The sequence below is a fragment of the Oncorhynchus tshawytscha genome, linkage group LG09 (assembly GCF_018296145.1).
Source record: "Oncorhynchus tshawytscha isolate Ot180627B linkage group LG09, Otsh_v2.0, whole genome shotgun sequence".
In the NCBI taxonomy this organism is placed as follows: domain Eukaryota; kingdom Metazoa; phylum Chordata; class Actinopteri; order Salmoniformes; family Salmonidae; genus Oncorhynchus; species Oncorhynchus tshawytscha.
Window position 1 is genome coordinate 52550879 of NC_056437.1, and position 14015 is coordinate 52564893.

The following is a 14015-nucleotide window of genomic DNA, read 5'->3' on the forward strand; positions in this document are numbered from 1 at the left end:
ATTACAGAGTGGGCATAAAAATGCCTCCGGCACACATCTCCAGTGAGTAGTTCACAGTTAGCGTTCGCGAGTTTAGTGTGCAGCGCACGGCACATAGAGACACAGGAAGGGTCTCCTCGAGGACCAATGAAATAGTGGGGTTGTTACGGTTACAGAGGGGAGGTGTTACAATCTTGTCAATAGAGCAACAAGGGCATTTTTCTGTCCTTATCACATCATTAGATAAGTGCCAACCATTTCTGCTGATGTGTACTTCTACATGTGACCTGATGGTCAGTCCTTACTGATCTCAGTATGCTGCTGTAGAAAATGGGAATTCCCCATCCTCAATGCCTAAGCAGTTCAGTAACGGCAAATAAAGAAACAGGTGAGCTATAACTACTGATAGTAGTTCTCTACGCATCAGAAAACATCGGGTTTACCAGCTCTGTAATTGTTTGACTCACTCTGTGTCATTGTATTGCTCCAATTCAATAAAGCAGTTTCCCCGACACTCTATATACAATACCATTGTGCTCCTGCCTGCTTGCACGGCAAATTCATAAATATGAAAATGTATGACTATGAATAAATCATTCCATCAAACCGGTTCTTTTTTAAATAACACATGAGCATGCTCCGTTTCTGAGGGCAGGAGTGGCCCCCATTCTGCCTGTGGGACTTGTGCCAGTTTGGCTGAAGCGGGAATGTCCCACATCCGTTCCGACACCACCACGGAGTCTCTCATCCACCTCACTCACTGGACCCACCATCACTCCTCCCCCTTCATAGAAGCCTCACTCTCCTCCCACCTCCCCCTATGTGCCAAATGTCCTGGAAATAGAATGCATGTGCCAGCCTGTCAGGGAAGATCCAATGTCAAAGCTATGTGCAATCAGGGAAGATCTGAACCTCTAACTGACCTATAAAGGGATGCACTTTACCAGCTGACCCATTGCTCTACACACTTCCCCATGTTCCTTGCACTGCACAGTGGGGGACTCTGGACCGGCCTGTGGCACTACGGGAAACCAGCTAGACTGATGTAACATGGCATTTTCTGGAAATGCTAAGAGCTCTTACTCAGAAACAGGCCAGAGATAACCTTGTGAGAGAAGCAGCTTTTGGCTGCTCTGCAGTCCTTTGTATCTGTACCTAGCTATGGTGATAAGTTAATGAGAGAAGCTTCATTTAGGGGCATTTGGGGCATAAGACATCACCTGTAGAGAAGACAACATTCTTGGAGATGAGTTTGTGGTCCACAATGGAGAACTGGGGGAGTTCTATTCTCTCCACCCCCGTCACAGCGTTGTCACCTCCTCGCCAGTAGAACTCTATGTCATCAGTGGTGTACCCATCTGAGGAAGGGCGAGAGACAGGTCATTTGATGAAGAACAAAGGAGGAAACTGCAAGTTAGTAATGTAATTAATGTGTACACGTCTCAAAGGATTATTAATTCAACATTAACACTTGTGGGCACACAATCATCGATAAGGCATACAAATAATGTGTTGACTGGATCATTACCATTGTAAATACTGTAGTGTAAACCGAACATGTCTACCACTTGGATCGATACAAATACACTCCCCTACGTATTTATTTGGACAGTGAAGGTAAAACATTTCAATTGGTTCTATACTCTAGTATTTGGGGTTTAAGATCACATTTTTATATGAGGCGACGGTACAGAATGTCACCTTTAATTTGAGGGTATTTTCATACATATCTGTTTTACCGTTTAGAAATGAAAGTACTTTACTGTATGTATCTCATACCCCCATTTGAAGGTGTCATAAGTATTTGGCCAAATTCACTTATAAACTATTACATTTAGTCAAACGTTTACTATTTGGTCCCGTATTCTTTGCAAAAAATTGCTACATCAAGCGTGTGACTACAAACTTGTTGGATGCATTTGCAGTTTACTTTGGTTGTGTTTCAGATGATGTTGTACCCAATAGAAACTAATGGTAAGTCATGTAACAGTGTCCTTTTGGAGTCACTTTTATTGTAAATAAGAATAGAATATGTTTCTGAACACTTCTACATAAATGTGGATGCTACCATGATTATGAATAATAAATATCATACCCCCCCAAAAAAATGCTAACCTCCCCTGTTATCGGTAATGGTGAGAGTTTAGCTTGTCTTGGGGATGTGATCTTTGTGAATCTGTAACATTCTCACTCATCGTTAGTCATGAATAATTTATGATTATCTGTCATCATGGTAACGTTCACATTAATGTAGAAGTATTCAGAAACATACTGTGTCCACAAACAAAAGTTTGTAGAGTCACAAGCTTGATGTAGCCATTAAGTACTAGGAATATAGGGACCAAATACTACACTTTTGACTCATTTTAATACACTATAATGGCATTTGTCTTTGAATGTCTCTTATGAGACATTCAAATAGGCAGACTAGATACATAAAGTACATTCCTTTCTATGAAAATATCCTCAAATAAAAAGTTACATTCGGTACTATCGCCTCATAATTATAAAACATTTGATCTGAAATCCAAAATACTGGAGTATAGAGACAAATAAAAAAATGTAGCTTCACTGTCCAAATAAATATGTAGGGGAGTGTACACTATAAATACAAACGTATTTGGACGCCCCTTGGAATTAGTGGATTTGGATATTTCAGCAACACCCGTTGCTGACAGGTGTAGAAAATTGAGCACGCAGTCATGCATTCCCCATAGACAAATATTGGCAGTAGAACGGCCTTACTGAAGACCTCAGTGACTTTCAACGTGGCACCGTCACAGGATGCCACCTTTCCAAAAAGTCAGTTCCCTGCTAGAGCGGCCCCGGTTAGCTGTAAGTGCTGTTATTATTGTGAAGCGGAAACGGCTCAGCCGCGAAGTGGTAGGCCACACAAGCTCACAGAAAGGGACCACCGAGTGCTGAAGCGCATAACAAAAACATATCTGTCCTTAGTTTGCAACACTCACTACCGACTTCCAAACTGCCTCCAGAAGCAATGTCGGCACAATAACTTTCTTTGTGAGCTTCATGAAATGGGTCTCCATGGCCAAACAGCCGCACACAAGCCAAAGATCACCCTGTGCAATGCCAAAAGCTGGCTGGAGTGGTGTAAAGCTCTGAAGCAGTGGCAATGCGTTCTCTGGAGTGATGAATCATGCTTCACCATCTGGCAGTCCGACGGATTGATCTAGGTTTGGTGGATGCCAGGAGAATGCTTACTGCCCCATGGCATAGTGCGAATATGTACAGTTTGGTAGAGGACAAATAATTTGTTCCAGTGAAGAGAAATATAAAATGACATTCTAGATAATTCTGTGGTTCCGACTTTGTGGCAACAGTTTGGGGAAGGCCCTCTCCTGTTTCAGCATGACAATTCCCCCGTGCACAAAGCGAGGTCCTGTCACGTTCTGACCATAGTTCTGTTATTTTATTCTTTGTTTTAGTATGGTCGGGGCGTGAGTTGGGGTGGGCAGTCTGTTTGTTTTTCTATGTTGGTTTTTGTGTTCGGCCGAGTATGGTTCTCAATCAGAGGCAGGTGTCGTTAGTTGTCTCTGATTGAGAATCATACTTAGGTAGCCTGGGTTTCACTTTTGGTTTGTGGATGTTTGTTTCCGTATGAGTGTTTTGGCCACACGGTACTGTTTCGGTTTTGTAAATTCACGTTGTTATTTTCTGTTTAGTGTTCTGAGTTTGAATTAAAAATCATCATGATCATCATCATTTTACCTGCTGTTGTTGTGCTAGCTGTTGTGCTAGCTGATTAGCTGTTGTTGTCTCACCTACTGTTTTAGCTACTGTTTTAGCTAGCTCTCCCAATTCAACACCTGTGATTACTGTATGCCTCGCTGTATGTCTCTCTCAAATGTCAATATGCCTTGTATACTGTTGTTCAGGTTAGTTATAATTGTTTTAGTTTACAATGGAGCCCCTAGTTCCACTCTTCATACCCCTGATACCTCCTTTGTCCCACCTCCCACACATGCGGTGACCTCACCCATTACAACCAGCATGTCCAGAGATACAACCTCTCTCATCATCAACCAGTGCCTGGGCTTACCTCCGCTGCACCCGCACCCCACCATACCCCTGTCTGCACATTATGCCCTGAATATATTCTACCATGCCCAGAAATCTGCTCCTTTTATTCTCTGTCCCCAACGCTCTAGGCGACCAGTTTTGATAGCCTTTAGCCGCACCCTCATTCTACTCCTCCTCTGTTCCGCGGGTGATGTGGAGGTAAACCCAGGCCCTGCATGTCCCCAGGCACCCTCATTTGTTGACTTCTGTGATCGAAAAAGCCTTGGTTTCATGCATGTCAACATCAGAAGCTTCCTCCCTAAGTTTGTTTTACTCACTGCTTTAGCACACTCTGCTAACCCTGATGTCCTTGCCGTGTCTGAATCCTGGCTCAGGAAGGCCACCAAAAATTCTGAGATTTCCATACCCAACTATAACATTTTCCGTCAAGATAGAACTGCCAAAGGGGGAGGAGTTGCAGTTTACTGCAGAGAGCCTGCAAAGTAATGTCCAACTTTCCAGGTCCATACCCAAACAGTTCGAACTACTAATTTTGAAAATTACTCTCTGCAGAAATAAGTCTCTCACTGTTGCCGCCTGCTACCGACCCCCCTCAGCTCCCAGCTGTGCCCTGGACACCATTTGTGAATTGATCGCCCCCCATCTAGCTTCAGAGTTTGTTCTGTTAGGTGACCTAAACTGGGATATGCTTAACACCCCGGCAATCCTACAATCTAAGCTAGATGCCCTCAATCTCACACAAATCATCAAGGAACCCACAAGGGCACCCTCATATACGTCATCCTGACCAACTGGCCCTCCAAATACACCTCCGCTGTCTTCAACCAGGATCTCAGCAATCACTGCCTCATTGCCTGTATCCGCTACGGAGCCGCAGTCAAACGACCACACCTCATCACTGTCAAACGCTCCCTAAAACACGTCTGTGAGCAGGCCTTTCTAATCGACCTGGTCCAGGTATCCTGGAAGGACATTGACCTCATCCCATCAGTTGAGGATGCCTGGTCATTCTTTAAAAGTAACTTCCTCACCATTTTAGATAAGCATGCTCCGTTCAAAAAATGCAGAACTAAGAACAGATATAGCCCTTGGTTCACTCCAGACCTGACTGCCCTCGACCAGCACAAAAATATCCTGTGGCGGACTGCAATAGCATCGAATAGTCCCCGCGATATGCAACTGTTCAGGGAAGTCAGGAACCAATACACGCAGTCAGTCAGGAAAGCTAAGGCCAGCTTCTTCAGGCAGAAGTTTGCATCCTGTAGCTCCAACTCCAAAAAGGCCTGGGACACTGTGAAGTCCATGGACAACAAGAGCACCTCCTCCCAGCTGCCCACTGCACTGAGGCTAGGTAACACGGTCACCACCGATAAATCCATGATTATCGAAAACTTCAACAAGCATTTCTCAACAGCTGGCCATGCCTTCCGCCTGGCTACTCCAACCTCGGCCAACAGCTCCACCCCCCCTGCAGCTACTCGCCCAAGCCTCTCCAGGTTCTCCTTTACCCAAGATAGCAGATGTTCTGAAAGAGCTGCAAAACCTGGACCCGTACAAATCAGCTGGGCTTGACAATCTGGACCCTCTATTTCTGAAACTATCCGCCGCCATTGTCGCAACCCCTATTAACAGCCTGTTCAACCTCTCTTTCATATCGTCTGAGATCCCCAAGGATTGGAAAGCTGCCGCAGTCATCCCCCTCTTCAAAGGGGGAGACACCCTGGACTCAAACTGTTACAGACCTATATCCATCCTGCCCTGCCTATCTAAGGTCTTCGAAAGCCAAGTCAACAAACAGGTCACTGACCATCTCGAATCCTTCTCCGCTGTGCAATCTGGTTTCCGAGCCGGTCACGGGTGCACCTCAGCCACGCTCAAGGTACTAAACGATATCATAACCGCCATCGATAAAAGATAGTACTGTGCAGCCGTCTTCATCGACCTTGCCAAGGCTTTCGACTCTGTCAATCACCATATTCTTATCGGCAGACTCAGTAGCCTCGGTTTTTCGGATGACTGCCTTGCCTGGTTCACCAATTACTTTGCAGACAGAGTTCAGTGTGTCAAATCGGAGGGCATGCTGTCCGGTCCTCTGGCAGTCTCTATGGGGGTGCCACAGGGTTCAATCCTCGGGCCGACTCTTTTCTCTGTATATATCAATGATGTTGCTCTTGCTGCGGGCGATTCCCTGATCCACCTATACGCAGACGACACCATTCTATATACTTCCGGCCCGTCCTTGGACACTGTGCTATCTAACCTCCAAACGAGCTTCAATGCCATACAACACTCCTTCCGTGGCCTCCAACTGCTCTTAAACGCTAGTAAAACCAAATGCATGCTTTTCAACCATTCGCTGCCTGCACCCGCACGCCTGACCAGCATCACCACCCTGGATGGTTCCGACCTTGAATATGTGGACATCTATAAGTACCTAGGTGTCTGGCTAGACTGTAAACTCTCCTTCCAGACTCATATCAAACATCTCCAATCGAAAATCAAATCAAGAGTCGGCTTTCTATTCCGCAACAAAGCCTCCTTCACTCACGCCGCCAAACTTACCCTAGTAAAACTGACCATCCTACCGATCCTCGACTTCGGCGATGTCATCTACAAAATTGCTTCCAACACTCTACTCAGCAAATGGATGCAGTTTATCACAGTGCCATCCGTTTTGTCACTAAAGCACCTTATACCACCCACCACTGCGACTTGTATGCTCTAGTCGGCTGGCCCTCGCTACATATTCGTCGCCAGACCCACTGGCTCCAGGTCATCTACAAGTCCATGCTAGTTAAAGCTCCGCCTTATCTCAGTTCACTGGTCACGATGGCAACACCCATCCGTAGCACGCGCTCCAGCAGGTGTATCTCACTGTTCATCCCTAAAGCCAACACCTCATTTGGCCGCCTTTCGTTCCAGTTCTCTGCTGCCTGTGACTGGAACGAATTGCAAAATCGCTGAGGTTGGAGACTTTTATCTCCCTCACCAACTTCAAACAGCTGCTATCTGAGCAGCTAACCGATCGCTGCAGCTGTACATAGTCTATCGGTAAATAGCCCACCCATTTTTACCTACCTCATCCCCATACTGTTTTTATTTATTTACTTTTCTGCTCTTTTGCACACCAATATCTCTACCTGTACATGACCATCTGATCATTTATCACTCCAGTGTTAATCTGCAAAATTGTAATCATTCGCCTACCTCCTCATGCCTTTTGCACACAATGTATATAGACTCTCTTTTTTTCTACTGTGTTATTGACTTGTTAATTGTTTACTCCATGTGTAACTCTGTGTTGTCTGTTCACACTGCAATGCTTTATCTTGGCCAGGTCGCAGTTGCAAATGAGAACTTGTTCTCAACTAGCCTACCTGGTTAAATAAAGGTGAAATAAAAAAATAAAAATTAATGAACACTTACCACGCTGCGCTTTGGTCCGATCCTTACTCCTCCTCAGACGAAGAGGAGGAAATCCGTTACAGAAACACCCACCACAAGACGACCAAGCAGCATGGTTACGGGCAGCAGCGGCCGAAAACACAAGACTCCTGTACTTGGGAGGAGATTTTGGACGGCAAGGGACCCTGGGCATAAGCAGGGGAATATCGCCGCCCTAAAGCAGAGCTGGAGGCAGCGAAAGCGGAGAGGCGCCGGTATGAGGAGGCAGCACGGCAGCGCGGCTGGAAGCCCGAGAGGCAGCTCCAAAAATGTCTTGGGGGGGGGTACACACGGGGAGTGTGGTTAAGTCAGGTAGGAGACCTGAGCCAACTCCCTGTGCTTACCAGAGAGCGAGAGGGACCTGGCAGGCATTGTGTTATGCGGTGGAGCGCACGGTGTCCCCGGTGCGTGTGCATAGCCCGGTGCGGTACATTCCAGCTCCTCGTATCGGCCGGGCTGGAGTGGGCATCGAGTCAGGTGCTATGAAGCCAGCTCTACGCATCTGGTCTCCAGTGCATCTCCTCGGGCCGGCGTAAATGGCACCAGCCTTACGCATGGTGTCCCCGGTTCACCAGCACAACCCAGTGCGGGCTATTCCACCTTGCCGCACTGGCCTGGCTACGGGGAGCATTCAACTAGGTAAGGTTGGGCAGGCTCGGTGCTCAAGAGCTCCAGTGCGCCTGCACAGTCCGGTCTATCCTGTGCTACCTCCACGCACCAGCCCTCTGGTGGCAGCCCCCCGCACCAGGCTGTCTCTCCGTCTACTCCCTACAGGTGCTCCCGCGTGTCCAGTGCTGCCAGAGCCTTCCTCCTGCCCATCGCTGTCAGAGTCTCCCGTCTGTCCTGAGCTGACAGAGCCTTCCTCCTGCCCAGCGCTGTCAGAATCTCCAGTCTGTCCTGAACCGCCAGAGTCTCCAGTCCTTCCTGAGCCACCAGAGCCGCCAGTCTGTCCTGAGCCGCCAGTCTGTCCTGAGCCACCAGAGCGGCCAGTCAGCCGGGAGCCGCCGGAGCCGCCCGGGAGCCGCCAGAGCCGCCAGTGCCGCCAGAGCCGCCAGTCAGCCGGGAGCCGCCAGAGCCGTCAGTCAGCCAGGAGCCGCCTGAGCCGTCAGTCAGCCAGGAGCTTCCAGAGCCGTCAGTCAGCCAGGAGCTACCAGAGCCGTCAGTCAGCCAGGCAATGCCAGAATCGCCCTTCATTCCGGAGCTGCTGGAGTCTCCCGTCTGTCCGGCGCTGCCGGAGTCTCCCGACCATTCGGGACCCATGGCTAGGATCCCCAGTCGGAGGTCGGCGGCGAAGGTTGCCACTCGTAAGAGGCCACGAGGGCGGTTGAGGAGGCGGACAAAAACTGTGATGAAGTGGGGTCCACGTCCCGCGCCAGAGCCGCCACCGCGGAAAGACGCCCACCCAGACCCTCCCCTATAGGTTCAGGTTTTGCGGCCGGAGTCCTCACCTTTGATGGGGGGGTACTGTCACGTTCTGACCATAGTTCTCTTATTTTATTCTTTGTTTTTGTATGGTCAGGGCGTGAGTTGGGGTGGGCAGTCTGTTTGTTTTTCTATTTTGGTTTTTGTGTTCGGCCTAGTATGGTTCTCAATCAGAGGCAGGTTTCGTTAGTTGTCTCTGATTGAGAATCATACTTAGGTTGCCTGGGTTTCACTTTTGGTTTGTGGGTGTTTGTTTCCGTGTGAGTGTTTCGGTTTTGTAAATTCACGTTTTTATTTTCTGTTTAGTGTTCTGAGTTTGAATTAAAAATCATAATGAACACTTACCACGCTACGCTTTGGTCCGATCCTTACTCCTCCTCAGACGAAGAGGAGGAAATCCATTACAGGTCCATAGAGAAATAGTTTGTCGAGAATGATGTGGAAGAACTCGATTGGAATGTACAGAGCCCTGACCGCAACAGCCTCGAACAACTTTGGGATGACTTGGAACACCGGTTGCAAGCCAGGCCTAATCACCCAACATCTAGTGGAAATCCTTCCCAGAAGCGTGGAGGCTGTTATAGCAGCAAAGGGGGACCAACTCCATATTAATGCCCATGATTTTGGAATGAGATGTCTGAGCAGGTGTCCAGTAGGGCTGTGGCGGTCATGAAATTTTGTCAGCCGGTGATTGTCAAGCATATAACTGCTGATCTCACGGTAACTGACCAAACTGGCTTCCACGCATAGCCTACAAGCCACTGACCCAGACCTTCGTAACGTTTCCATTTTAAAAAGTCAAATCATTTTAATATAGCCTACACTATCACAATAAATATTTTTTTTATTTTAGACAGGTCTAAAGAAACATAATATGAAGAAAATAGTCTATTTCAGAAGAACGGAATAGCATACTCTGAGTTGTCCTTATGTTAGGCCTTGATCTGCCTATGCAGTGGGCTATACCGGTTCATTTAGCAGACAAGATTTGCTTAGAATTCCATGCCATTATTTTATAGCATGAAGAATACAGTTGAACATGGCTGAACAAAATAGTATGTGCACATGCGCCTACTCTGTGTTGAGTGGTTAACAAAGAAACAGTTCCTCCTATATGCTTATTTTAGAGTTATTTATGCAACTTTAGTTATGATACAAACAGTGGGCTGTGTTTAGATTTTTTATACATTCTAAGGCTGCATGATGCAACTGTAATGATGATTTGAAAAAAGTAGCATGAAAGACATGAGCTCTGCGTTGTTTCTTGCACAGGCTGTACACACATCATCAGTCTCTCATTCACAATTTGACAAGCACTTGACAATGCCTTGTATTTCCCTGCGGCATCCCCATAGGATGGCCGTAATGCCCCCTAAAAAAATCCTTGCATTTTGCAGCCATTGGCCCTTGTGCCCTTGGGCTGAATATAATAATTATAATTCCCTACTCCTAGCTGTGTTCCGAAGCACCTCTCACTCACATGGCTCTCTTAGATATCTCAATTCTTATTAGTCAATGCCCGTTGCATGTTTGGGTTCTTTTCACAGGCATCTATCTCAGCTCCAAAGTAGGCTACAAGTGAAGACAGACACATCGGGGAAACAACTATATGTCCTCTTATCGAACTCCGAGGCGCATATTGAAGATGTTATAAGAACCGTCATCATTTCCTTTTCATCAACCAACAAGATGAGTAGGCCTAACAAACAGCAAAAGCACTAGCCTATGTCAATTTACTATTTCCCATATTACAAAAGTTGACCTATTCTACTGGTCAACTTGTCCTTCTGTGCGAGAAAGAAATATTCCAAACATAGTCTGGGTCAGCTGTGGGATGCAATAGATCCCAAATTAATACAACCACTCAAAAGCAATGAGGCTGATGCAACAGAACGTTTAGCTTAAAACGTTGATAAACAATGAAACTATTTCTTCACATTTTAAGCATAGCAACGTGCACAAAATGCAATTAATTCTCAAAAGTGATCACAAATGCAATTATTCATGTAATACATCATTATAAAAGTGCATTTTTATGGTGAAAATGATCTTCCCCAAACCAGTTAGGCTCTACACTGGTTGTAAAGCGGATTAAAGTGCTTCATTTTAAGAAGTTATTTGGCCACTTGAGTTGTGATACAAACCTTATCAAAACATATAGGCCTATGGGCTAGGCTACATGAGGTGTGGAACTATCATTTGAAAAAGTCTTGCCTAACTGCACAAAAGCTGGGTATCATTAACAAGTGATAGACTAATATTGTCACCCATCAGACTATTATTGATATAATCTTCTTTACATATACTAAATAATATATGTGTGAAATTAGTTTTGATTTAGAATGGCCCATTATCATGCAACTGTCTCGGAACAGCTGCAGGGGGAAAAAATACATGTGATCCAGGGGCGCAACTGTGGTTTTAGAAGTGAGGGAGGAAATATATATTTTTTTAAACCAGTCTATTAAACACTCCAAACAGCCTACTAGACAGCTCGGAGGCGTCCGTATGGTCCTAAAGCACAACATTGCCTCATGTCGTATCATATTCTAATGATAAAACTGGGGGGAGCCTAGTTACCATGACTAAATGGTAATGTGGAAATTGGACTGCGGTCATGACTCGTGACTGCCGGCGTGGCGGTAATACGATCACCATAACAGCCCACATACTTTTGGTCACATAGTGTACTGCATATCACAATAGAGAAGCTGTTCAAATAAAACAACCAGAAGACAAAGTCAACTTACTACTACTGACCACAATTAGAAATAAAGAAATAGAACAGAGGAGAAATACTCACATAAAACAATGTTGTTTTGTCTGCCTTAGTGCTCGCTCAACTGAAACTAGTACAGAAACGAGCATCCAGCCAGTGCACTCCCGGCTATAAATGATTGAGCAACATCTTACAGAATCCTGGTGAAAAAAGGGATTTTCCATCAGACCATGAAACTGGGCCTTGCATAATCCACTGCCTGCCAGCCTGGGCCAATGCAGTTGTCAAGTCGTCTGACTCCAGGGTACTGTCGGTGCACGCATTGTAACAGAGTGGGCAAGAGACAGGGTTAGTGAAAGAGGGTTCTGCACCACTCAAAAACACAAATCAAATTCAGGGTAGTGAAATATATTGTTGTTTTTCTCTTTTCTCTATTAGAGTTACGTCAAAAGCATTTCCTCCTCATATTGTCTGGTAATCAAAATGTGCGTCTGTAGGTGTATTTGTGTGACTGTGTGTCTGTGAGCCTGAAATATCACATTTACATAAGTATTCAGACCCTTTACTCAGTACTTTGTTGAAACACCTTTGGCGATTACAGTCCCAAGTCTTCTTGGGTACGACGCTACAAGCTTGGCATTCCTCTCTGCACATCCTCTCAAGCTCTGCCAGGCTGGATGGAGAGCATTGTGGAACAGCTATTTTCAGGTATCTCCAGACATGTCTGATCGGCGTCAAGTCCGGCTCTGGCTGGGCAATTCAAGGACATTCAGAGACGTGTCCCGAAGCCTCTCCAGCTTTGTCTTGGTTGTGTGCTGTGTCCTGTTGAAAAGTGAACCTTCGCCCCCAGTCTGAAGTCCTGAGCGATCTGGAACAGTTTTTCATCAAGGATCTCTATGTACTGCTCCGTTCATCTTTGCCTCAATCTTGACTAGTCTCCCAGTCCCTGCCGCTGAAAAACATCACCACAGCATGATGCTGCCACCACCATGCTTCACCTTAGGGATGGTGCCAAGTTTCCTCCAGACATGGCACTTGGCATTCAGGCCAAAGAGTTCAATCTTGGTTTCATCAGACCAGAGAATCTTGTTTCTCATGGTCTGAGAGTCTTTAGGTGCATTTTTGGCAAACTCCAAGTGGGCTGTCATATGCCTTTTACTGAGGAGTGTCTTCCATCTGAACACTCTACCATAAAGGCCCTATTGGTGGAGTGCTGCAGAGACAGTTGTCCTTCTAAAAGACTCTCCCATCTCCAGAGGAACTCTAGAGCTCTGTCAGAGTGACCATCGGGTTCTTGGTCACCTTCTCTGACCAAGGCCCTTCTCCCCCGATTGCTCAGGTTCTGCCTTTCCAAATCATGTCAAATCAATTACATTTACCACAGGGTGACTCCAATCAACCAATACATGTTTGTAGAAACATCTCAAGGATGATCAATGGAAACAGGATGCACCTGAGCGCGATTTTAGGTCTAAAAAAAACTGTTTAGAATTTGTCATTATGGGGTATTGTGTGTAGATTGCTGAGGATTTTTTATTTATTTAATCGATTTTAGAATAAGTCTGTAATGTAACAAAATGTGGAAAAAGTCAAGGGGTCTAAATACAGTTGAAGTCGGAAGTTTACATAAACTGATTTTAAATGTATTTGGCAAAGGTGTTTCACAATTCCTGACATTTAATCCTAGTAAAAATTAGCTAGGATCACCACTGTATTTTACGATTGTGAAATGTAAGAATAATAGTTGAGAGAATGATTTAGTTCAGCATTTTTTCTTTCATCACATTCACAGTGGGTCAGAAGTTTACATATACTCAATTAGTATGTGGTAGCATTGCCTTTAAATGGTTTAACTTGGGTCAAACGTTTCAGGTAGCCTTCCACAAGCTTCTCACAATAAGTTGGGTGAATTTTGGTCAGGTGTTTAGGCCTCCTTGCTCACACAAGCTTTATCAGTTCTGCTCACATATGTTCAATAGGATTGAGGTCATGGCTTTGTCCTTAAAACATTTTGCCACAACTTTGGAAGTATAATTGGGGTCATTGTCCATTTGGAAGACCCATTTGCGACCAAGCTTTAACTTCTTGACTGATGTCTTGAGATGTTGCTTCAATATCTCCACATAATGTTCCTCCCTCATGATGCCATCTATTTTGTGAAGTGCACCAGTCCCTCCTGCAGCAAAGCACCCCCACAACATGATGCTGCCACCCCAGTTCTTCACGTTCCTCTAAACATAATGATGGTCATTATGGCCAAACAGTTCTATTTTTGTTTCATCACACCAGAGGACATTTCTCCATGTGCAGTTGCAGCCCGTAGTCTGGCTTTTTTATGGTGGTTTTGGAGCAGTGGCTTCTTCCTTGTTGAGCGGCCTTCAGGTTTTGTCTTGTTTTACTGTGGATATAG

The 14015-nt window shown here is 45.7% G+C and overlaps 1 protein-coding gene across 1 annotated transcript in view; it reads right to left on the reverse strand.

The window, feature by feature from the left end:
• Positions 1-14015, reverse strand: part of LOC112258112 (gamma-aminobutyric acid receptor subunit beta-2) — an 86189-nt gene that overhangs the window by 13354 nt on the left and 58820 nt on the right. The window contains exon 6 of the mRNA XM_024432233.2: positions 1200-1337. Coding sequence (XP_024288001.1) covers positions 1200-1337 — 138 coding nt within the window. The remainder of the gene's footprint in view (positions 1-1199; positions 1338-14015) is intronic.